The sequence below is a fragment of the Centroberyx gerrardi genome, chromosome 4, assembly GCF_048128805.1.
Source record: "Centroberyx gerrardi isolate f3 chromosome 4, fCenGer3.hap1.cur.20231027, whole genome shotgun sequence".
Classification (NCBI taxonomy): Eukaryota; Metazoa; Chordata; class Actinopteri; order Beryciformes; family Berycidae; genus Centroberyx; species Centroberyx gerrardi.
In genome coordinates this window covers 27,402,424-27,427,411 of record NC_136000.1, presented here as the reverse complement: position 1 = coordinate 27,427,411, position 24,988 = coordinate 27,402,424, and the positions used below count along the sequence as shown (strand labels likewise).

Sequence of the window (24,988 nt, the reverse complement as noted above, 5' to 3'; positions counted from 1 at the left end):
AAAACAGGTGAGTTGCTAGGCAATATTAGCCAGATATCTGCTCTTAAAGCAGGGTGACAAGTTAATTAAAGACTTAAAGAGAGTCTGACAGTAATTTGCAACTTCAGTGACCCAATTAATGCATAGCAGCTTCTTGGTTCATCGTTGTATCCCTACCGATGACAACACAGACTAGGCTTTTAGGCTAATGATGTACTCATACTGAAGTGGCAACAAAATGCATGACACTGAAATGTTTATGGTGCTATAGCTGGTTGGAGGCTCCAAAATAGACAGGCTGCACCAATCCTACCTGTGTCTAAATTACAACAATGTGTACTGAAATGACCTAGACCAACTTGTAGAAATGAAAACAGGATGTGCTGTGGGATTTCAAATGAGATTGAAATAGAGTGGTCAAAAGCAAAAGTCAAAAAGTATTTTACTTTTGACCACTGCTTAAACTTTGGGAAAGGCCGAGCGGGGGTGTTTCCCCCCATCGCCATCTTTCCCCCTAAGGTGATGGTCTAAATAAAGCAGTCATAAAAGCTGTCAAAGCTAGTACACATCTGAGCCATCGTGTCAGCCTTACCAGAAAGAGGAACTGGCCTACTGTAATGGGAGAGGGGGAGGAGGGGGGGGGGAAATCCCGTTGCATCGCTGGCCTGTCCCTGCACACTACACTGGAGTGTCAGTTTCACACAAAGTAGAACTGCAAAGCAAGCAGAACCCCAGGGGGAACTGGTACAGCGGCATGATAAGAGTTGCTCTGTAACTCGCTGACATTTTACAGACACAACGACCGTTTTATTGACCGAGTTCATAGACGTTTCTGCCTACCACAGAATTTCAAACTTTCCAGGATCCTAACTCAATCTTAAAGTTTGTTTTTCAGCTCCATCCCTCCCCTTGCAGCATGGCATGATACCATGATGACAAAAAGTATCCGCCCCTTTAGAGGCCAAGCCTGTCACTTCCTGAATATATCCAAACGGAGAGAGAGACAGACTGTGGCTGGGTTTACACTTGTTTTAGCACCACATCATACATGTTACAGTACACACAACATACCTGTTCTTTGTCTCGCTCTCTCTCGCTTTCTCACCTACACACACACTCACTGATTGTCTTAAGCTCAATGTTTTGTTCCACATGAAGACATCCTGAGAGCCAGTGGCCTTCCCAACTATTCATGCTGGCACACACAGGCTCAGACAGGCAGAGGGGTGTGTCTGAACGTCTACATGAAAAAAGCCATGCAAACAAAACCCTTCACTACTAAGTACTGGCTACGGCTGGTGTTAAGTTTTCTTACTAGCAGTGCTTACCACATATTTTAGCAGATAAACAACTACTGGTGAGGTGACTTTTCATTCCACCAGGCAAAAACTCTGGCTGGTGAGAGAAAAAACTTGGATCCCAGTCCAATTTGGAACAGTATTACTGGCACTGCAGAACTGAGTTGACTATAACTGTGCCAACAGAATATGAGCTTATGATTGTGCTTGTCAAAAAATACAGACAGCATGTTGGAGGTTGGAAGTAGAATCCTTCCATGTAGCCAATGTTTGTTTCTAGAAAGATACTAAGATCCAGCCATTGCTAAGGAAAGATCGTTGTGTACATGGTGAACGTAATTTTTCATTCACCACCCACAGTGGCAGGTTGATTTAAAAAAAAAAACTCCCAATGGTTGATAACTTGATAAAGTTACTGATAAAAAGTCACTGTCCACACAAGCAAAACACTACCACCATATGGCTGGGGCTGGTGCACATGTTTCAGCCCGTGTTTGTTTGCCAAGGTGTCAAACCCATCAGTCCTTGATGGACACCCAAACAGACACAGCTGTGATACCTGCTGCTCTGTCATTTCACTGCCAAAGTAGGTAGCCTGATACCCCACAGGGCAAAGAGATCCAAGCCTGAAATGAGGAGCCATGACACAGAAGCATGTGTGTTTGTGGTGCGTTTCACAGTTGTAAAAGAATGTCAGCTGTACATGCAGTTTGTCACTGAGACAGTCAACATATGGGTAGGGTGGGGTGAGTGTGTGTGTGTGTGTTTGGGGGAAGGGCAATAACAGCCTAGACACCTGTTGAAACTTCTGTTGTAAGTAACTGGCAGCTAATAGCTGTGTTTAAGTGTGTGGGAGAGGTGCAAGTTAGCTAAATAAACTCAGCTTTAATGCCTAAGTTAGCAAGATCTATGAGGCAAGTGTTGTGTTGTATAATGCTGTTAGCTTATAAGCTCAGCCTATTTCCATTCCTTGCCACGGTAACTTCTCGCAACAGGCATATCCAACATCAAAACACAAACAACTGCACGCTCTTTTATTCTAGTATGCTCTTGTATACTAATATATTTGTGGTTTATACGAACTGATTAGCCTGCAGCTAAAGCGTAGCTTGTGTGGCAGGGGGAATAAACTGAAGTTGGCTAGCTTAGCAAACAAGCTAGCCATGAGCAGAGTCCTTTCTGTGTTAAAATAATACAAGACACAAACAAACACGTATTGCAGGAAACATGTTTGGCAATAAGTTTACTCAGCTGAGAACACCCACCTTTAGTAAGACCAGTAAGTCGTATCGTCCAAATCGTCAGGGAACAGGCGAGCGACGAGGATCCACACCACAGTCAAATCCTGCAATGATGCTGCTGCTGCCATCTTGTTCAACGACGAGAAGAGACCAAGCGACTTTTCGCACATTTGAAGCTCCAAATAACGCAAATAACTAGCTATTACAAAGGCCAGCCATGGCCTGTGGTTTCGACAGCCGTTCCAGGTTTTACAAATAGTGTCTCTTGTCTCTACTTAGGACGAGGAATCCGTGTTTCTAAACTTTTGCATGTTAATACGCCTCGTCCCCGAGAGAGATAGCTGCTGCTGGCTAGTTGTTGCTGCCTCGATGGCTTGTTGCTTCTCCGCATGTGTGGAATGTGTGAGAGAGAGAGAGAGAGAGAGAGAGAGAGAGAGAGAGAGAGAGAGAGAGAGAGAGAGAGAGAGAGAGAGAGAGAGAGAGAGAGAGAGAGAGAGAGAGAGAGAGAGAGAGAGAGAGAGAGAGAGATGCGTGTCACAATTTTTTATTTCACTTGAAAATTGTTTTTGTTTTTCGCTACTTTTTGACATAATCAGTACAGATTTAAAAAAAATCAAATGTAATCAATACAGACAGACTAAACAAAGCCAAACTCTCCTGTTGTAGAAGTAAATATTCATATTAGACCCTTTTGTTGATATCACATTAGCAGGTGGCAGAGGAGCTGGTTAAATGATAGATAGGGAAATATTTTATATTCCATTTCTATCATTTAATTTCTATCCTATTAATGATTATCATACACGTGCCTACCAATTATATCTGACTAATAAACGGGGTTCTGGCGCCACCTACCTTCCCATATGTGTAGTGCAGGCAAGTACTTTGGAGTCAGTAGGGCTACATGTGATCTTGATGGAAATTTACCATCTGAGCATCACATGAAAGTAACAGGAATTCTGCATTAAATTCAGTCTATTTATGCCCTCCACCCCACTTTCCTGTGAAATCCCTTCCCTTCCCCCGTGAAAACAAATCTGGAGACAACAACCAAAGATAAAGGCCTAAGCTTCATACAGAATGAAAAAAAACAAGACTTAGAGGTTAAATAGAAATAAATAGCTCTGCAGTGTGGGAGGGAACAATGCTTTATTGGCATGTAGTTGGATGACCATTCAAAGACAAACATCAGTGTAACTGATGTGATTAGTCAATGAATACACATTATTAATAAGGGTAGAAGAGACTTGATTCTGCGTGGAGTCAGTGAATAAATGTTATAGCCACGGTAACTAGTCTGTGACAAGCTATAAGCTATTTAACACGGCTAATAGGCAGGGGTGTGTCAAATGTATATAAACAGTGTCAAAGCCAAAAGCTAACCATAGAAGTGTGTGTAAAAGGTACATATTCTCAAACGATCATAAACCATCATAACCATTATAAATAAGTGAAATGAGTTTAAAAACAAAGAAAGTCAATGTAAAAACATAACAATTCAAGTTGGTCCACAACACCAGTCTGGTTTCCCTTCAGTACTCCTCAGTCCGCTCTGGTCAGTTTCCTCTCCTCTGATATAGGCTACAGTAACTTACAAGAACGATCCAATGTGCAAATACACTGAATATGAGTCTACACACCCTTTTACATTTCCTTTACTGCCTTGAGGCATGAAATGAAAAATACAGTAAAATGGTAATCTACAAGATTCTTGTTTCATTGTTTTTGGTGACATCTTTGCTGCTATTTTAGCCTCCCTACATGGGTTGCCTGTTCATTTCAGAATTGATTTTAAGATTTTACTGATAAATTTAAAGGCACTGTATGGTCTGACCCCCAGCTACGTATCTGACCTTTTGATTCCCTATGAGGCAGTAGCAGCCTCAGACCCTCAGGCAGGCTCCTGGCCGGTCCAGAGTCCAGGCTGAACACCAAAGCCAAATCAGTTTTCTTTGAAATATCTTCTTGAAAAACACTTTTATGAACAGGCCTTTTTATAATTGCCAATTTTACAATTTCTTGTTTTCTCTTGCATTCTGTTTTACTTTCTAGCACCTGTGCTTTGTATTTTTTCCTATTTTATTTTTTTTTACCTTGATTGTATTTCTTCAGTTGTACTTTGCACTTTACAACTTTTGCTTTCTTATACAGTAAAGCAAATTGTTTTCAAAGTGCTAGCCTATACTAATAAAGTTTATTTTTTTTCATTTATTTTTAATAGTAAAAAGGCTACTCATTTCTGACAATGTATTAAAAATGGAAAACTAAAATCCTTTGGTTGCCTGAGTGTCCACATCCCTTATAATTGGGGGTTGTAATTGTGTTATGATTAAATAATTACATCCCAAAGTATGCATTAAGCTAATTTGCCTTCGCCTGATTCTAATTAGATCAATTAAAAGCAGCATTTCACTGAAGGTTTTCTTTGTTGCACTGTGCATGTCAGTGTGCAGAGACAAATATGGGCAGCAAGGAGCTAACAAGGAGCTAGATCTTATGCTGAAAGGTTCAGATTAGGAGAGGGATACAAAAAGATTTCAGAGACCTTAGATAAACCCAAACAGACTTAGTAAGCAAAAGAAGCTTCTTCTAGGGTGTGCGCAATTACAAATCCAAGGTGTTTTAGTTTTCCATTTTTAATACACTGTAAGAAATGACTAGTCTTTTAATTTTTAGCTTGATTTTGCTGGTTACTGTATCCAAATGAAAGAGAACAAAGTGTGAGTTAAAGGATTTTCATTTCAGGCCTCAAGGCCATAAAAACTAGAAAATTTGAAAAGGTGTGAAGAATTTTGACATCCACCGTATTCCTTACAATTCCAGTTTAAACGACAGCATGCAGTCAGTTGTTGTCTGGTACATTATTATTATTATTATTATTATTATTATTATTATTTTGAGCTACACTACTCCCTAACCATTAGTAATACTGTACGTATTCAAGTAACACAAGTGAATGCGAGAGAGATGGTCGTTTTAAGGTTGCAATTCGGAGGCCTGAGAGTTTATCAAATAAGCAACGCTGTGAGTGAATGCAACTGAGATGGCAGCCAGCGTTAGGGGGTTTTGATTATGAGGTGCACGATCTGGGGAGCTGAGTTTGAACATGGGCTACAGATCAGCTTCTTCGCCCCCTTTCTCTAAACCTTAACCATTACCAGATCGCTCGTACTCCGTTCTGCTCCCCGCTCCACAGTTTAGTGTTTATGTCTCTGTGCCGGCACTCTCTCCCACCGCCAGTACGTCCTGGAGGATCTTTTGGTAGAACGGGGAGAAGACCAGCTTGTTGAAGTTGACCAGGCGACCGAACCGGACGGCGAGCTCCCTCAGCTCCCTGCTGACCGGAGCCAGGCCCCCCGGGAGAGGAGGAGGGGTCTTATGTTGACTGGACTCCAGGGAAGCCAGGAGGTAAGTCTGGACCCGAGACTCTGTGAGGAGAGGAGAGGAGAGGAATTGATGCATTGGAAGAACGACAAAGAGCTGGAGTAATGTCTGATGTCGCTGGTGTCACTGTTATTACCCATCAGCTTGCGGACAGTGTTGTCCGGCTGGACGGCGGCGGAGATCTGTCCCTTCAGAACGCTCTGTCGGTCAGTAGGGAACGGAGAGTAGCCATGCTGGCTCAGACGCTGACTCAGCTCAATACACAGTCTCTCCCCGATGGTCGCCAAGGCCTCCTCTGCACTAAAAGACCTGGGGACAGGCAATAATGCATGGTTAAAGAGGAGCAGTGCAACTTTTGGCCACTAGTTTTGAAACTGGCGCTAGTGAGCACACTAGAAGAAAAACAGTTGTGTATCAGTTTAGGTAAAAACACACTTAAGTATTTTTGGGTTGAAAATTAGAATGGAAACAAATTTGTCTCTTCTCAGGAAAACTTTAAAAGATGCTAGAAAAATTCTAGCATGTGATTGTCTTGCACACTATGGCTTCCAGCCTATATGGGCTTTTATGACAACAACAACATCTGATAAAAAAAATCTTGAATGCGAAAAGCTCAATTTCAAAATGACATGAACACAGTCCAACTAAGCATACATAATCATTCATGGTACACATTCATAAATATGTGCATGTCTAGATATGCACTTTTGCCCAAATGAAATTCTGGTGTCAGTATGGTCACTTCTCCGCCCACCGAAGTGATGAATCCAAACTCCAGAGTGAAATCCAAAGTGTCTCCTAACCAGCAGTGAGCAGCGCTCCGTCCAGAGAAAGCTGGACTCACCAGCGTTAGATCTTTTCCTCTCTCGTCTCTTTTGGTATCTTTGGTTTAAAGCATCACAGAGCGGCCGGGTTGGTAAACGTGCTGTGTGCAGTTTACTGACATCACATTACAGGATTTCTGGGTAATAAAGTTCAAACAGTTACCTCTCGCTGCCATTCGGAGCCGCCAGCGTACAAAGTTGCCTAGTGTAGATTTAAGCGTGTGTGTTTGGAACCGCAGCATTTCTACTCACGGCGTGTGCATGTCTACGAGCATCGCGTTGATGCTGCTTTTAAGCGTATCCATCAGTCCCGGCAGGCCTGAGATCGCCTCCCCTGTGGTGGTGTAGACGATGAGCAGCACTGAGGACAGCAGGACTAGGCGCTCCGCCTCCTGCTGCATCTCCTGGAACCGAACCTGGTCCATCAACACCGTCTGGAGAGAGGAGAAGAAAGGGATGCAGGTTGTAAGCAGAGGGGTGGAGAGAGGAAAGAGAAATGATGAGGGGAAAAAGAAAAGTCGAAACCAAATGATAGGCTTCAGGGTTAAAGGGGTTTACCTCTGGGAAGGGGACGGAGGCGTGGTCCCACCTCAGCAGACGTAGGTAGGCCTGATTATGGACGTTGAGGGCGAGCAGTGAAGAAGAGTCGGATGAGGCGGCAGCAGAACCATCCGCCTCTCTTAAGCGTCTCACTGTGTCCTCAAGCCACTTCTCAGTGTAGTCTAAGGCATCTGAAAACAAATGGATCATATGATTCCTTTCAACATTACTGGATACAGCAGAGCCTTGTTTTTCCCCAATCCCTCGGGACACCAGAGCAAAGATATGGAACATCCGTCCATGTACATGCATTCAGAAAGAGCAGTGTAAATTGTAAACAGTTTTAGCTGCTCGTGTCAAGAAGGACATTCCATCAATTATGTACAATCAACAGAAGATATTTCCATATTGTTGCATTTTCTGCTCATTTTGCCTGCTCCATAGAACTATGAAGTTCAAATAAACCAAATCCTACTGTGCTTCCATAATTTCTCCTTTCATGGACAGCAGCACAGAAACACAGAAAAGGCAGGAAAGTAGTCAAAGTGGCAGTTATTTCGACTGGGATGTAGAGACAGTTCAATGATTGACCATTGATCATGACTAATACAGTGACTCATTTAATGGATCACAGCCTCCTTACTGGGTTGTTTCTCCAGAAACTCCTGAAACTTGTTCCTCTCGTACTCAGCGGACTGCTGCAGCAGGTGGGGCCTGATGCTGCTCAGGGCAAAGTTAGCCATGTCCATCTTCATCAGGTCCAGAATGGAGAATATCGCCCTTCGAGAGGGAAGGAGGGAGAAAGAGACAGAGGTAGAGACATAGAAAGAGATGTAGAGGTGTAGGCAAAAAATGAGTCTGAGACTAAAGCTGATGATACACAGGCACATTTTTTAGGGCAAATTTGGGGCAAAATTTGCTGGCAATGGGCAATGAGTATGAGCAACTGGGCAATGGGAAAAGAGGGCAATGGGAAAGAGTAACTGACAAATTTGACAGTTGGTGGAGTGAAAAAAGATGAAACAACAGATACTGCTGCCATCACTGTCATCTTGGCCCCCTCTTTTCTACTGAAAATGTAATAACTTCATCATTTTATCAAGGTTATCCACTGGACTTTCATAACGTTTATTATAGGCAAGCTAGCATGCTTGCTAGATTAAATGTTCTATCAAAAGAATCACAGCTATTATTTCCTAGCTGTGTTTACTATTTAGTAGCAGTTGGACCATTTTGAAAATATTTTGGGCTGAGGACAGGTCACCTGACCAATTTTCTTCTCTCTGATCGATTGGTTGATGTTGAAACCCTGCCAGTAAAACTTGCTCTCCAATCAAGCTTGGCTGGATTTGAAACTGCTATATTGCTTTCAGTGAGAAAATATTTCCCAAATTTGTCCTAAAAATTTGCTTGTGTATCATCACCTCAACAGAGAGGCTCCAAAATATGACAACACTGATGAAACTGTTCTCCCAAAATAAACTGAACCAAGGTTTTGTCTCTCTGTATCCAGCTTACTATATAATGTTGAACTTGCCCTCAGACACTGAGCTGGAGCTGGAATTCCCTCCCGACCCGCACTAAGTTTGTGGACCTGGAAGCTCATCTCTAATCAGCTCTCTAGTACAGCCTCACCCCAGAACAAGCTTAATTCTGCAGAGTAACGGACTGAAATTAAATTACAGAATCTAAAAATAAAACAAAGGCCTGGAACATCCGGCGCTAAAAATACAGCCTCTCTCTCTCTTTTGCGTCTCGGCTTACTTGAGCAGAGGCACCATTTGGGTGATCTCCCTTAGCTTGTGGATGTCCTCGTCTCTGCAGGGGGCGCACAGCGAGCCCATCATGCCCACGACGAAGTGGGCCAGCTGGCCGATGTCGAGCGCCTTGTTCTCCGCCTGCTGCTGGATCAGAGGCAGGTCCAGAACCTCGTCGATGCGGGTGCGCAGGCGACCGTGGCCCGGCAGCAAGAAGGACATTAGAGTCTGGGTGAGGAGAGAGGAGAGGATGATTGAAGGCAGGAGTGAATCTAGGGAAGGAGGAAGGAAGGAAGGAACAAGCGAGCAAATGGATGAGGAAGGGAGGAAAGGAAGGGAATCTAGGAAGGGAGAGAGGGACGAAGGAGGGAGGGAGGGATGGATTTTGTATTGTGTATCCCAGCATGGTGAAGCCCTGTGCCTGACCATCTCAAAATAGACACACATACAGGATCATATTCGACTGCAGGACTCATCAGGACTGTCTGCCTCACCTCTTTGATCTCAGCCAGCAGTTTGATGGCATGGTCGTACGTCGGCGGATCCTCGTTCAGCTGAGTCTCCAGACAATCCCAGAATGCCTTGTGCATGATCTCCTTCACTCTGCGCTCCAAACTGCACAGGAGCACAGGAGGGACTGAGAAAGAATACACTCAAAAAGACCAGGACAGATTTGGAGGCTTTCCTTCACACTTTGGTCTAATGAATGTATACATGTGTTCCTCCCATATCCAATCTTTAAGCGTTCAAATCTCACCTTCCCTCTGGCAGTTCTGCAGGTTTGACTTGAAAAGCCTTGTTGACCATTATCTCATGGGCCAAAGCCATGTTGGTGACTCCTTTAGCCGTCTCCATCAGCTCCTCCACAGAGACGAACCGGGGAGGGCTGGCTGCGAGGGAGGGAAAATCCACCTTAAATATTCATTCATTCACATTCAGTAACCAGGCTCTAATCTTTGAGAGACAAAACCCAGAGCTGCTCCACTGACAAGGAATTGGAAATTGATTTATTTGGACACAGAGTGCAAGCAGGCACCTAGGGACTACAAAATGTGTTAATGTGCATATAAAGTCACTCTGGGTACTGTCACTATATCCACAAAGTCAGGTTTTGCATTCATTGTCAATGGGGTGCACAAACTGACTCACTATTTGTGCCTTAAAGGAAAGTCTGTATTCTTGTGATCTAGGATAGTACAATTTATAATTGTGAACATGAACAACTCTCTAACAAAAGGCCAGACACTAAAACTCAAATTTGTGATGTCATCATAAAGTCTTGGGCTGGACCAAGAGAAAGAATGGGAAAAGATTTCCCCCCATAATGGTCCATTTTCTGGTTCACAACTGACAACACTGGTGTAGTATAAAACTAATTAGGGTATAATTATAAATAAGCATCCTATAGGTCCAAAAAAAGTGTGTCCCATCCCATCCATTGTCTATGGTACTTCCATTGTCTATGGTACATGACAACTTTGAGTCTTAGTTCTCTTGTTTCTGGTGTCAGAGCAGAGTTGTTTATGTTCATGTGTCCTAGCCCAGTGGAATGACACATAAACTGAGTGCTCTTTCCCTTTAAGTGTTTCAGCCACGACTCAGATGAAAAAGGTGTAGGATTAGACACACATCGCCAATGTCTTTCATGAACTGGCAGTAAACCAAAAAAAGTGACGAGAAAAGATGCATCCGCACACAGTGTACAGACTAAGACAGTAAACCGTTCAGCTCTAACAGGGCTTCATCAGGCCCGATGCTCTGTTTGGCTGGGAGTCGGCCTGTCACTCACCCTGTGGAGTGTTCCCTCGGTGCGGGCTGGGGGTGTTCGCCCGGACCCTCTTCCTCACCGTCTGATCAGAGGCGTCCTGCGTCCTCTCCTCCTTCGACTCCTTGTCTCCTCCGCTCCCAGGCTGGTCTGCGTCCTTCGGCATGCTGGGAAGGAACGAGGAGGATGGTCGCTAAATGGTGAAATCTGAAATCTAACTTGAAGATCAATGCCTGGTGATATGTGACTGTTCTGTCAATGATTTTCTGTCAAGACATGCTAGTCTATTACACCAAGAAGTGGTGTTTTTAATGCCATGGGGTTACATGTTACAGTGTGAACAGGAGCAGGAGAGATGCAGGTTTGTTTTTGTGATCTAATCCACAATCCATAGATGATGACATCATCTTAACAACTGGAAGAGGAGTCGGTGTGTGACTGCGATGCTCAGACTGAGGTGGTGACCAAGACAGAGGTAAACAGGAAAAAGCCTGATAACACAATAGCCTTATTTTCGGTAACGTTACTAACCTTGTTGTCGTCACCCTCGATGAAGATAGCTTGACTCTCGAGCTCAACTTATCAGGCTTTATTCAGCGTGAACACGATTCTCTACCAACAATAACAAAGCCGTATGACACAGCTATTTCCTTCATAACCCAGCCATACCCGAGTTAGCACTGTCAGGGGTTTATTCACGACTTCACCACTGCCAAACTCCGTCTGGAAAAGAGGGAAAACTTAATTTAATCTTGTAAAACTCGATATTATTTACGTCGCAGCTCTCTCCGGACGGGTTAACGGTTCGGTTCGCGGCGACTCTTCCGGGATTGGGTGGGGCTAAGGTGACGTAAGTGCCGAGCCCCCCCTTATATGGAGGTTTTTTTCAGTAAAGTGTAATTGTTAAATGATAAATGCTTTGTTTGTTTTTTATTGTAGCATTAGGAAAGACCATTTCAAAATAAAATTTCAAAATGAAAAATTGAAATATTAAAGAAATATTCCTTGTGCTGCAGTAAAAAAAAAACAAAGCATTTATCATTTCACAATTACATTTTAATATAGAATGAAAAAATCCTTCATACTTTCACCCACATCATTGTAAATAAATTGTGAGAAACCTTGTTCTGGACAGCTGAGTCTAGGCACAATTACTGTATGTATAGACGTATCACATGACGCACCAGAGGGCAACCTGAGTGTTCATTCTGAGTAATCAATGACAGAGTCAATCCAACATGTGACAAACAATGTAAAATTAGCATTATTACAGTTTCTTGATCTCAGCTTTCTCCTTTTTTTCAGCTTTAAGCTTTTCACCCTCAAATATTGGTGTGCGTTTCATCTCTTGTGTGTATTTGTTTCTAGTTGACCTTTGCACCCAAAGAATCTGTTAAAGCTTGAGCTTGGGAATATAGTAGCTCCGTTTTGTTTTTTTTATTAACTTTTGCAAAGTTAAACAGAAACACAGTCATGATGATATTAGTTTATTTAGATTTCACTGATTAATAAAGAAAATGTACACATACAAGTGCAAACACATTTACAATACCCACTTTGGTTTAATATCAGTCACAAAAAAATAGTTCTAAGTGGCTTGTGCCCAACTGACCAACTATCTACCAAAGATGTAAAAGGAAAAAACAACCCTGAAGTCTTATAATGCCCTTCTAGCTACTGGTAAAACAGTGTGTGTAGCTATAGAACACACACATCTACAGCACACTAACAGCAGAGTCACCGAAATACTGATTAAATATCTCTGGGTGGGCTTGGTAAAACTGTCCCAGTCGGCGCTTCCTCTCCTTGGCTGAGATCTTTGGGTCCAGGTGGATGTTCCTCAGCAGAGCCCACAGCTCCTGGTTGGTGGTCTTCTTGGTGGAGCCAGCACAGGTCCTGCTGGAGACCTGCTGACAGAACGTAGAGCCTGGGGGAGAGAGAGGAGAAAACAGCTAAACATTTATATAAACAGGGTGGAACTCAGGGTTTAGATACAGCATCCAAAATATGAAGAACCATGGACATGGGATTGGAAGAGAATGTTAGAAAATGCTTGGATCCAAACTTATTTCCCAGCCATATACTAAAATAATAATTTAATGGCTATATAATGGGTGCTGCACAGTTTTAGAGCTTAATTATAGAGTGAAGATGATCAACACTGGACTAATGGAAAGGGCAGTAAAGCCAGAGAAACACCTAACAAGACAAGACCTCAATATGCTCTTGAAGAAGGAAGAAGAACTTATATATAATTGAGCCAAAATGGAGCAAAAACCTCCAGGTGCTGTAAGGCATCAGTTAGTGTGGCTTGGAACTTATTTTTAATAACGGAAAAAAGGAAGTTTTTCAGATGGATACCATATTTATCCTGAGTGAAAGCTGCAGCTGTACAGCCACAGCCCACAACTGGACTGAGACAGTAAGATTCCTGCCAGCCCCCAATGGATTCTGATTTTTACATGGCCTTTTATTAAAAAAGGAAAACAACATTTTGCCTGTCCCTTTATCAGTTTAGTCCGGTGTTACGTTTTGGAGACTGTTGTTGGTGCACTAGACACAGGATCAGCATTCATAAAGCCAATATTTACCTGTTACATCCGGCTGCTTCCCTTGGACGATGCTGGCCAGCTTGTCACTCACCACTTTGTGAAGAGCCCCTGGTATCTGGAGCAAAGATAATACAATTTCGGTCAACACATGACTTAATTGCAGAACATGCTGGTTGACTGACTTACATTAGATCTGACCTGACTTGGATAAAGTGTCTAATCCTTTCAATGCAGCTTCTCATTTATCCTTTGCATTGAAACCTCCTTAACCCCTCATGCAAATGTCTATGATGGCATTTCTTAAACCATGTTTTGTAACCCAGTTTGGGTTGCAGGCCTGACCTGGAAAGGCACATTTACTAGTCTATAACCATTTACGCTACAGTAAAATAATGTCGGCAGTATTTCATGTAATAGTCTAAACATCAATAGAAGTAACAAGTGAATTTGGTGTTTTTCTCACTTTAGGAACCCCTGGTCTATGACGAAAGTCAAGGTAAAGATCGTAGGAGAGGGAAAGTGTTAAATATTCTGACGGCATTCCCCTACCTTGAAGACCTCCTGTATGTTGCTGAGCATGAAGACCACCATCAGGTCCTCCGTCTCCCTGGAGAGAGCCCTGCTGTGGAGGATCACCCTGGAGAAAGACCTCTTCACTGCCAGTCTGTTCTCCATCTACGAGTTCAACATCGCGTCTTTAACTCAAGAAAAGCACAGTACAGCAAAGAAAGACCTCAAATATGTGGTTCTGCTTTGGAGGCCAACTTCTTTTTTGCTGTCAATCACCTCTTGATCACCCTCACTGTCTGGAAATTCCTTCTTTAGACACTTCTAAGGTGTGTGTCTGCTTATGTGGGTGTGTGTCTCACCTCTTTGTCCAGTTTGATCCCTTGAGGGTCTGCAGCCAAAGCCATGAAAGTCAGTAGCCTGCGCAGCTCCTCTCTGCAGCTAGGGGGCAGCAGCTTCAGACACAGCTGCAGAGCCTCCAGAGCTTTGTCCGGTTTGGCGTTCACTGGGAAGCCAAGGAAGAGGGGAGAGGGAGGGAAACAAGGGAAGTATGGGAGGGTAGAAGGAGGGATGTTTGAGCATTGTATGAAGTTCTCCATGCCGTGACAGTGAGGTTATTAACTGTGATTTATTCACAGTCTGTTAGGAGCTGGAGGTTGGGTAGCCTAGAGGTTAGAGAAGCTTGTGACGGTAACCTCGCCGGATTGAAATCACTGGACTGTGGGTGGGGAAAGTGAAACACTAACACTCTCCCCTCCCTCAACAGCTAGCCTCCAGATGCCCTTGAGCAAGGCACTGAACCCCTAACTGGTCCAGTAGCAAACAGTAGAAGACTGTGGTTGTACTGGGCAGCTCCCAGTGTGAATGTGTGTAACTGTATGAATGAAGCAGAGAGTTGCTGGACTGGAAAAACAATGCGTGTACTCCGTTGTTGTTTCCTGGATACGCAAAAGGCTGCGGTTTGTTAGGAGTGAGAACATTTTCCAAACCAAGTACAGGGATTGACCCCAAAACACAAGGTTTTATGTCTATAAAGAGACGGATGTTGACATCTGATATCCAGCAGTTCCTTGCATAACAAAGCCTAGCATAACAAAATGAACTGAGGGCAAACCACAGTCTGGACTGATGCCATTTCATCATGTGTTTTTAACTTTTAAATCTATAACCTGGCAGGATGACAGGTCACCAAAACTCTATCCAATAAACAAGCTACTTGTGAGTCCATGTGACTTGTTTACATGCCCTGGTTCACTTGTAATTGGGCAGTGTGAACCTAATCGAACTACATACAAAAATGCAACAAAGTAAACTTTTCTACTATGGTCCGAACCAAAGAAAACCGAGCCGCAGTGTCGGGTCTCACCCAGCAGGTCAGTGATGGCTGTGTAGACGTCAGTCATGTGTTGGGGCAGCAGCGGAGGTCTGTCTGACTGGCCGTAGTGTTTCAGCAGGGTCCCGTACAGCAGCAGCTGACACTGAGCCAACCCACTTGGGGAGAGTCTGGACTGGTCGTCACCAGCGTGGCCCGGGGTGGACACAGGCCTCAGCTGCCGCACTGGATCCAGAGATACAGAAATTAATATTGCGTACCACAGCTTATGCAACTGATAAACACTGGACAATTGTACGCACAAACCCTCAGCCTGACCCCCAAACCCTTAAATTGAATGCACTTTCCCAATCTGATCCAAAACTTGAAAACAGAGCCATCTAGTGGCAAAGTGGGGGTATTTCAACTTCGAGTGAGTTTACACCAAAACAAGCAGGGAGTGGCACTGGCCTTCATGGCAGAGTTACCGGACACCTGCCCTGCTCTGAAAGACTGACCCGTCTATTCTGATATACTTGTCTGAGCACTTGCCTCCATCTTGGACACCGCTCCCAGCCGTCACGCGGTCGCAGCCGTCCTGATCTTGAGGGAAACAGCGGGGCAGCTCCCTGCTCAGCTCCACCACCGGCTGGTCAGGGAGGAAGACCAGACAGTCCAGAGCCGTGCAGAGCCACTCGTCTTCCCTGAGGGATGAGGAGGAAAGCGAGGCTTAATATGACAATTACCTTGAAATAAAGTTCACTATATTGCTGTCAAATCAGCCCTGAAGACACTTTCCAGTGCTAGTCTTAATACTCTAATTTATGCTTTTATTTGGGACAAAGTGACATTTTTTTACAGTAGAGTTTTCTGGGAAATCCCAAGAATCCCTCACCAGTTGACTGACATGTGATGCTTCAATAACAATAGAATGGGGAGTTGTGAACAAACCGATGTTCCAAGTATCAATGTGTGCGTACGTATCGGGGGTAAAATAAGATGATCAACAGTCAAAACAACAGACCAACTACAATGCCCATAATGCCAAGCGTACTGAGAGTCCCTGAAGGCCTGGAGGATCTGCCTGTCCAGGTGGTTGCTGCTGTAGATCAGGTCTGGGTTGCTGTGAGCCAGCGGGCGCGGCGGGGGACAGGGAGAGGACGGGGTCTGGCCGCACTGGAGCACTCCGTCCAGCAGAGGGAGCTCCACCAGCTTCAGCAGCCTGAGCAGCGTCTGCTCCTGCCACACTTCATCTACCACTGCAGTGGGTTGAGTAGCAGAGAGAGAGAGAGAAAGAAGGGGGAAAAAAGACTTACTACACTAAGGACAAAATTTACACCCATCAACTTAAGACTTAAGAGGTAAAGCATATTTGGCTGAGGTCAAAATGATGATGGCAGAGCTAGCTTACATGACTGTGGTAACAGAGAGTCTGTCTGTAACCTGCTGGGACTCAGACTCAGATTCTCTACATGGGCCTCCAACGACTGCTTGGCATTGACAGGAGTCTCCAGCTGGTTGGCTGTCAGGGTGGATCTGACCGGGGTGCACATCTGAACATGTGACCCACTGGGAAATGCCTGCTCTTCCTGCCTAAAATTACCAAAAAAAGACAGTCGAAAGCTCATACTGGTTACTTGTCTGAAAGCATTCTGAGCATACTAGCTCAGAATATTAGGTTTCATACCGGTACCATTCTGGAAGAATTGTGCGACACCATACTTGACCACAAACGTGAATGATGCATGATAGCTTGAGTGATTTTTTCCCCTGACATTCAACCTTTGTCTCACTCTTTATGGAAGACAAACAGGAAGAACTGCTTCTTGAAAAAGATGACAAGACACCAAGCGAGTGACATCACTTTGGCTAACCAGGACAGGACAACGTTAATGTCCCGACTGTCCGTGAAGCCACACAGAGATATGCATGCTGAGGTCGACAGATGCTGCAGCGTGAGCCATCACTTGAATTTAGGCTCCATACCTGGCTGAAGGAGCAGTGCAGAAGAGTTTCTGGATCCCATGGGTGAGCACACCTCTCTCCAGCTCATCAATTGAAGGAGTGTGGGTGCATAGGAACCTGTTTAACATTTACAAGGCAGACAATAGGCTTCCATAACCATGTAACTGTGGCTATTAGTAATGTTGGAACATTGGACCAAAAACCAAAATGTTCTTGGACAGTTGGACTTACAGCCCATTTTGATGTCTGAAGAAAACAAATGTCTTCATCATGAGAGTGATATAATGAAGGAACACCAAAAAAACTTTTTGAAACCACAAGCAAAAGGTGTGTGTGTGTGTGTATATATATATATATATGTGTGTGTGTGTGTTTGTTTAACCTGTAGAGAGCACTCTTGCTGTCCTGAAACACATCCTGTCTCTTGTCTTTCCCAAACACTTTGGTCCCCACTGCCTCAAACACCTTGCAGTCCAACAGGGCCTGGCACACACACACCACTTTGTCCCGCGACACGTTGGCACCTTAGATTTAATCAAAAAGTCTCAAATAACAGCCTGTTGGCATCAAACGTCTATTCTTGCTCAAGGAAAGGTGATTAAGTCAAAGTATGACACTGCCATGACAGATGTAGAATAACAATCAACCCAGTGAATGCACTAGACATGTAGAACCCTAATGATACAGAATGCTACACATACATAACCCCAGGACCCACCACACACACACACACCTTCAAAGCCCTTGACATGGGTAATGTGGTCCGCCACCACATCCACAGCCTCCGAGCCGAGGAAGCAGTCTCCGTGGGACTTGAGGTGGACCCGTCGACGCTTCACCTTCACCGAGGACCTGAGGCGGGAGATGAGGCCGCTCCATAAGGACGAAGACTGGGCTGGCTTACTGGCCACTCCATGAGCTGGAAGAGAGGGACGGAGAAGAACGATCCAAGAGGGAATCCAGAAAGACAGGGGTGGAGAAAGTAGAGTAGGGACAAAATGAGAGGAAAGAAATCAAAGAAGACATTTGAGAGAAGGGGGTAGGAGGGAGAGGATGAAGAAGAGGAAAGGAGGAAGAAGGGTAAGGTCAAGGGAAGAGGGGAGAGGGGACAGATTGAGGAAAATGGGACAAAATGTTTGAGCAGCAGCAGGGAAGGGAAAGATTGTGAATAAATACTGAGGGAGAGATGTTCACTCCCTGCTGAAAACAGTGGAAAAACTAGAACGAAATATAGCTTAGCGCTTTATTTGCGACTATTTCTCAGCAGAAAAGAAAACAATAAGATCCACACATGGCCTACATGAGCTGCAGCAAACACAGCACATCGTTGCTGAAGTGTGTGTGAATTACCTTGAGGACGCACACACAACTTCTCTGCAAGGTTCAACGCAGCGGCTCTCTCCTTGACTGAAGCCATCTTCGTGAAAAAGCAATCTTCTTCTTCTTTAGTGTTTATCCGCGGTTGGCGGGCGGCCCACAGGAGTAAGCAATCAGTGGAAGCCACACCTTTTTATATGTGCAGGTAGAGCAGAGCAAGGGTGTTTTCGGTGTGGATGTGCAACTTTAAAATGTAACCGCTAGATGGCGTCAAGCGGCAAGCAACACTGAGCTCATCTGTCTGACACAATTTAGTTCAGCTTCTGCGTTGCCAGACATTTGTTTATAGTTTTACAGTTATGGAATACGACTGGTCTACATACTGGTGGAAAAAACAATAAACAACAATAAAAACATGGAAAGTTAATGAATGGCAAGTGGTGACTGAGACAGTGATGATTGCGCCTGCAGCATTTGACCAATTCTGCTGGAAGCTATAACAAAATGATGGTAAAAGTGATGTATTATGTTATGTTATTGTTTAGCATTCTATGTAAATGATTAATATTGTTGTGTGTTTCTACTTACACGTATTCTTTAACTTTTAGTAATGTTCATTCTGCTGCTGCAGCAGCACAAAGTAGCTATGTGCCTCTGTGCCTCTAAAATAAAACATCCACTTGAAAATATTTTTGTTACAGGGTCAATTTTGGTATTAATTCCGACCAAAAGCACTAAAATGCGCAGTATGTCGTATTTACAACTTCTAAACTGCTAAGAGCTCACGGGGAGCACTTGAAGGCATCAGTTGTATCCCTGTGTCTGTGTAGGTGCGCGCGCGTGTGTGGTTGTGTTTGGGAATGGTTGGGCAGGTGTGCACGCGTACGTGCGTGTTCTGGGGGGAGGTTTGATGTGAGGTAATGTGTATATTTTCTCTTTGTGATATGGATGATTCTCTTATTTAGTTTTGTAGTTTACTTTTGTATGTATTTTGCCTTTGTTGTTTTGAAAATTTGACCTGCACTTTTCCCCCCGCTGGGCTGCTGGTGAGCATCTTGAATTTCACAGTATTGGTATTAGCGTTAGCTAGCCAAAGAATATCAACCATTTTGACCAAAATTGACCAAGAGAATCATTTTTTAACCAAGCGAAAGTTAAGTAGTCACATTTAACGTAATTTAAAGCAACATAGCTTAAAACACGACAGTTAATTAATGGGCAACATGGCAACCTATCTTGTTTTGTGGTTTAAGCTAGCAAATTGGAAGGTCACACTAACGTTAGCAAACCGTTAACTTAGCTTAAAGTTACTGTAGGTAACTTTTTGGCTAAAAGTTGGTTGTGGTGTTAACTTCATTGAGTCCTCACCCCCAAATCCAATGTAATTGAGTTAAGACCAGGTTTAGTATGTTTTTCAAATGTTATGAATTCTGACTCAAATTGTGAGGGTTTCTCTTTATTACTAAGAACTGAATTTTACTCTGACTTAACACAAATGAAGGCCGGACCATGCAACTTGGAAACTTTATAATTTTGCCTGCTGAATGGGTCTGAATAGTTTGAACTGTAGTGGAGGGATAGTATGAATTACAGTAAATCATGAACAACCAAAGTAATATGAAAAGAACATATATTGCAGCTCAATTAACCAAATAACTTGTCTATATTGCCTCAAATTGTAACAAGGCCATATCTCTTGTTAGTGAAGAAGGTATAGCATCTATTAACATGTGAACCTGAGCTTGCTTTTTTGTCTGGCACTGCATTATGGTATGGGAATGGACCAATACTGAAATAGCAATGCACTGACTGCACTGAAAATAGCCTTCATTGATAGAGTTTAAAAAAAAAAAAAAAAGCATTAGGCCTCAAGAGCTCAGCTTGCTCTGTAATTGTAATACACTTGTAGACTACTGCTGTAGACAACTGCAGTAGTTTGCTTACTGCATTGCTGGTTCTGTATATACTGTGATTAGGTGTATTATCATAACCTCGGGGCTGTAGTTTAACTTTGTCTTTTCCTCAGTGCATTAAGGGACAATTACCAATATAACTCACTGAAAGGTAATACAGACATCACGCTGCTTGATAGAAATGATCCCATTTAATGGATGGCAGTTCTTTTAATTTGTCTTTTCATGGCTTAGAGAAGGTGGTTAATACCTGCTCAACTGGATCAGAGGAGCGGCGAATAAAGACATTGTGGTCCACTCCCCTCACTCTCACACACACATACACACCTTGCACATAGAAACAAACACATGCACCATCACTCACACACACACGAGGGCTTGAACACGTTTGCACATCTCCTCCCTTCTGAGCCTGGGGTCACAATGTCATTTTATGATAGTAGCAAATTCTAGCAGGGATCATTTAATTCCCCAGCATGATTGATACCCGCACAGGTTAAATGGGAGAAAAAAGGTCCGTTCTATTAAGAGATCAGTGGCTAGTGGAGACCTCCCACTTAAACAGTCAGTCACATTTTGCAGTATGTGTGTTTGTGTGTGTGTACGTGAGCAGACGTACGTGTGTGTGCATGTGTGTGTGTGTGTGTCAGTCAATAGACATAGAGAGTAGCAAGAGGACCATCCACAGGTCAAATTAAATAACTTATATAATTTAAAAAGCAATGACAGAACAATTTGTCCATTCAGTGTTATTGCTCTGACCCCTATTAGTGTCAATGGGCTGGTTCATTTTAACCTAGATGGCTTATCGAGGTGTTATCTTCTCAGTGCAATGGAAGTGGTGTCAAACAAAGGAAAAAAAAATCCTAATGGTCATTTCAAAGCCATTAGGTTAAATTGTAGTGACTGGGAAACATTACGAGGTTTTAATGTGCTAGCCTATTATTTCTAATAAAATCATCTAGCAGTAAAAATTGCAGATGAGGAACTAATTATAAGCTTATAAGTGGAAAGGCTGCTTATTAAATAGCCTATTCTATTAACCTTTTTTAACATAATTATTTTTTTCTTGATTAACAGGGAGCAGAGGCCCAGCAAGACCTTGGCCTAGCCTGAAACAACTCAATGGATCTCAGCGCAGACGCCGGGACACTCCCCATCCGCACCGCTGTAAGTTACGACCACAGTAGAAGACAAGGCATGTAACTTTCATCAGCTGTTTTGTTTATACATTCTCAGGTTAGGTAAAAACTTCTTAGTTATGTTAAGGCTACAAACTGTCAAAAAGTCAACTTAAGCAATTGAGAACACTTTCCTACGTGTCTAGTGACAGTTACAGAAAAACAAACTCTGCAGAACACCAGTAATATGTAAATTTCTAAATTGACGAATCAATTGTGAAGTTGGTTATTAACTGTTTGGTTTTTGTTAGAGTTAGGCTAATCATTTTTTCCTTTTGTATGCAGGAGGACATGACCTTGAGCATGAGCAGTCCCTACAGTCCTCCCATTTATTTACATGTCGAAATGGCTAAGCCGTTGAATTTCTCATGAATTTGGTGACTGTTTGTTTAGCTAAATTCGAGTTATTGCTTCTCCTTCTGCAGGTAGGAGGGCCTGATTTGGAGCGGGAGTTGTCTCTGTCCAACGCCCCCCGTCAAACAGAAAGCGGAGGCACCATCTTACTTCAGGTGCTGGAATTTAAAACCTTTCTACTTGAGGCCGTGGAGGAGCTGCACATTCGAAGGGTATGGAGGCGACGTAACGTTTGGCTTTTAATGTTGATCTCATGTTAAAAATGATCCCAGGGGTTTTCTCTTTGGGTCAAAATTCAAACTGCTTTTATTGTGGAGGCACACGAGCAAGGGTGCTGAAAAATACTGTCCACTTACTGCACCGCTGTGAAAGTTACTACACATAAAGTGATAACCAACAATAACTAACAGTTATATGCCTGGCTTTTCTTGTACAAAGCCATTTAATTTCACCATCTAAAACTTAAACTCTTAGTTTAATTATTCGTATCTTTCCATAAAAATACAGAAATTGGGCTATGAATAGCACTTAAAGAAATTAAACAAATATATATATTGTTTTGGGCATTGCTCACTTCCTCTGTTCCTCTGCATCATATCATTATTTACTGAGTGGAGCTGAGACACTTATGGAGCAGAGAGCAGGGTAATTTCATAGGAGTAGCAGGGGAGTTGGTATTATAGTGTCCTTAGAGGAAGCTAGCAGCCCCTTTTGGCCATCTGGACAAGAGCCAGCTGGGTTAGATGCACATTGCGCCAAGATGGGGGTCACACAAGCCATTTGGCCCCTGACCAATAAGTAGAAAGTAAATTTGTTTGTAAAAAAGTAACAAAAAAAAGAACAGTTTCTACCCTCCAGCAAGCACTTTAAAACTGACAACAAAGCCTGAGTGTGCTTAAAGGTTAGAGGAGCACAAATAAACTGTTTGTCGTTCATTGCCATTTGGTTTTTATTGTTATCGTCATGTCGACTGGGACACCAACACAAGACGTTATATCAGTCTGATCCTCCTCAGGCGCTGCTGTTATCAAAGTAGCACTTTGTAGTTGTGTCGTTCACGGGGTGCAGAGGTTAAGAAGCAAGAGGATGTCATGATGATGCCGGACATTCCTGAGCAGGTCAAATTCCAGTGCGTTTGTTTTCTTTTTTTAATACAGGAGGACCCACTGCTTGAGTCGGTGAGGATGTGGTATACTAGTTGGTTTAACCCTAAATGAGAGAGCAGTACATGTAGAGAGAGATGTTGAAAAGGTGAAATGTTTGCAAATGCAATTCAGTCTTAGTTGAGAGGTTTAACATTAAAGTAAAATGAATACAAAATATTCTAAACAGCAGGTGAACGAAAGCAAATTGTGTGTGTGTAATGGAAAACTTCAAGAAACTTTAAAGTTTTCCATACACAGATATTTACATTCTTCTTTTTTGAATGCCTGATTAAAGACATTAATTTAGAACAGCCTTAAAATAGTAAAGAGATGAAAAGATTTTTTTCAGTCATGAATTTCCACATAAGTAAATTCATATCTCATGAGTTGTACAAAATATAAATTCAGATGTTATAGTGTCTAGCCTCTAGTTCATTTATGGTTGCCTATTTTAATTTACATGGATTACCAGGCTTAATAAGGCTTTTTAGTGTCTTTTTTTTTTAACACACACACTTGCGCACACACACACACACACACACACACACACTCACACACACACACAATAATTATTGGCCAGTGGAAAAATAACAGCTTTATCTCCTGTGCACTTCTTTTTTAAAGTGCAGTGCCACGCTGGTAGCATAGTTTAATGGGAACTTATAAAATAAACTCACTGAGCTGACCAGCTCCCACATGCACATAAAAAAGTCCCGTGGATATAGAAAGCAATTGACTTTTACCTGCCTTCTTCAGGGGAAGAGGGAGGATAGGGATGGCTTTCCACAAATATCACCTCCCTTCTAATGTTCCTCTTTCGCTGGGTGCTTCTATAAAAGATACGGAGGGATGAACCGGGGAAACTTACTGCGGAGTTCTGGCTCAACTCCAGAGATTTATTTGCCCGCGAAATAGAGGGCGATAACATGTTTTTAGCGGATGATTCTGTACCACGCTTGCTGGGATCGCACTCTGCCAGCCGTCGCTCAGTGTAAATTCACTGTCTTGTTATTTCATTTGGCAGGTGTATTCAGATTGTCTGTTTCTGACTGTGAATAACTCCTTCCACAATATTCATTTTTGGTCTTTGCTAGGTTAGGTTCAGCATCATGTAAACTTTGCCTAAATGTATTTCAGATGCTGTCTTTCCATGTTTCAGGATGCAGAGACGCGCTTTGAGGATCAGATCAGTAAGCTGGTGTTGGAGAAACAGGAGCTGGAGTGGCAGAAGGTACGGCTGGGCCTAGCTGGCTCCACATCAGCAGATTTAATTTATACTTTCCAGGTGTTTAGATAGTCGGTCACTCTATACAATACAGCAGGTACTTTCAATATTTTTTCATTTTAGAAATTGATCATCATTTTAGATTTATTTTGTCTCTTCTTGTGCGGCAGGAATCCTTACAACATCAAACTGAAACAATGGCAAACCAGCACACAGAGTCACTCACCAATGTTAAGAAGCAGGTGAATTTCTAGGGTTTCAGTTTGTATATCTCAAGTAAGACCTTTATGCTGATAACTAACCTTGTGAATAATTAATGTTTTTTTTATTAAGTTTCAGGCCAAAATAAGAGGCATTGAGGAGGAAAAGGTATGAGGAGTTTATTCCCAAAAATGTCAACTTGATCTTGATAGTATTTCACTCAATTGATATATTTAGTGGAGTAATAAATTCAGTCATATTTTAGTTGCACAATCTTGGCCCTTATAGTGAATTCCTTTCTGCTGTGCTTTGTGATTTATTGCTTATTTTCTGACAAAAAAGGAACGCAACAAACACAATAATAATGTTACATTTTAGGGAAAACACCAGCTCAGTGCCGAGTTGAAAGACAAGGAGATTAACAGCTTGAAAGAAGGGCTGAAGTCGCTACAGGTACGGAGATGTAAAACATTCTCTCTCACACAGTCTCTTTCACACAAACACACAAACACACACACACACACACAC

At 42.9% G+C, this 24,988-nt stretch overlaps 3 protein-coding genes across 4 annotated transcripts in view; all 3 read right to left on the bottom strand.

The window, feature by feature from the left end:
* Positions 1–2,879, bottom strand: part of LOC139923949 (homeodomain-interacting protein kinase 3-like) — a 37,925-nt gene extending 35,046 nt beyond the window's left edge. For both annotated transcript variants that reach the window (XM_078282902.1, XM_071914859.2), the window contains exon 1: positions 2,543–2,879. The gene's annotated coding sequence lies outside the window, so the exon portion shown is untranslated. The remainder of the gene's footprint in view (positions 1–2,542) is intronic.
* A 2,530-nt stretch (positions 2,880–5,409) lies between these two features.
* On the bottom strand, positions 5,410–11,593 carry tcp11l1 (t-complex 11, testis-specific-like 1). The gene is made up of 10 exons (XM_071922007.2): positions 11,320–11,593; positions 10,813–10,955; positions 9,781–9,913; positions 9,518–9,638; positions 9,031–9,251; positions 7,910–8,046; positions 7,285–7,457; positions 6,979–7,160; positions 6,039–6,211; positions 5,410–5,946 (listed from the first exon to the last, which is right to left on the bottom strand). Exons 2-10 carry the CDS (start codon positions 10,952–10,954, stop codon positions 5,723–5,725), a joined length of 1,506 nt encoding a protein of 501 aa, XP_071778108.2. The 5' UTR covers position 10,955; positions 11,320–11,593; the 3' UTR covers positions 5,410–5,722.
* Positions 11,594–12,503: 910 nt separating this feature from the next.
* Positions 12,504–18,541, bottom strand: LOC139929189 (DEP domain-containing protein 7-like). Its single transcript, XM_071922008.2, has 12 exons — positions 18,475–18,541; positions 17,858–18,043; positions 17,507–17,648; positions 17,146–17,241; positions 16,571–16,752; positions 16,214–16,418; positions 15,712–15,863; positions 15,214–15,405; positions 14,210–14,352; positions 13,890–14,015; positions 13,380–13,455; positions 12,504–12,715 (listed from the first exon to the last, which is right to left on the bottom strand). The coding sequence occupies exons 1-12, from the start codon at positions 18,539–18,541 to the stop codon at positions 12,504–12,506; spliced, it is 1,779 nt and encodes a 592-aa protein (XP_071778109.2).
* Positions 18,542–24,988: the final 6,447 nt, after the last annotated feature.

Bases quoted from the DNA above. Each gene is read 5' to 3' on its own strand.
- LOC139929189 (XM_071922008.2), bottom strand. From the start codon at position 18,541: ATGGCTTCAGTCAAGGAGAGAGCCGCTGCGTTGAACCTTGCAGAGAAG. The intron at 14,016-14,209 runs GTGAGACACACA...TTGAACTCGTAG, and splicing joins GGATCAAACTGGACAAAGAG to ATGGAGAACAGACTGGCAGT. The intron at 13,456-13,889 runs GTAGGGGAATGC...TCTTTGCTCCAG, and splicing joins ACATACAGGAGGTCTTCAAG to ATACCAGGGGCTCTTCACAA.
- tcp11l1 (XM_071922007.2), bottom strand. From the start codon at position 10,954: ATGCCGAAGGACGCAGACCAGCCTGGGAGCGGAGGAGACAAGGAGTCG. The intron at 7,458-7,909 runs GTAAGGAGGCTG...ATTTGTTTTCAG, and splicing joins GTTTCTGGAGAAACAACCCA to ATGCCTTAGACTACACTGAG. The intron at 5,947-6,038 runs GTAATAACAGTG...CTCTCCTCACAG, and splicing joins CACTGTCCGCAAGCTGATGG to AGTCTCGGGTCCAGACTTAC.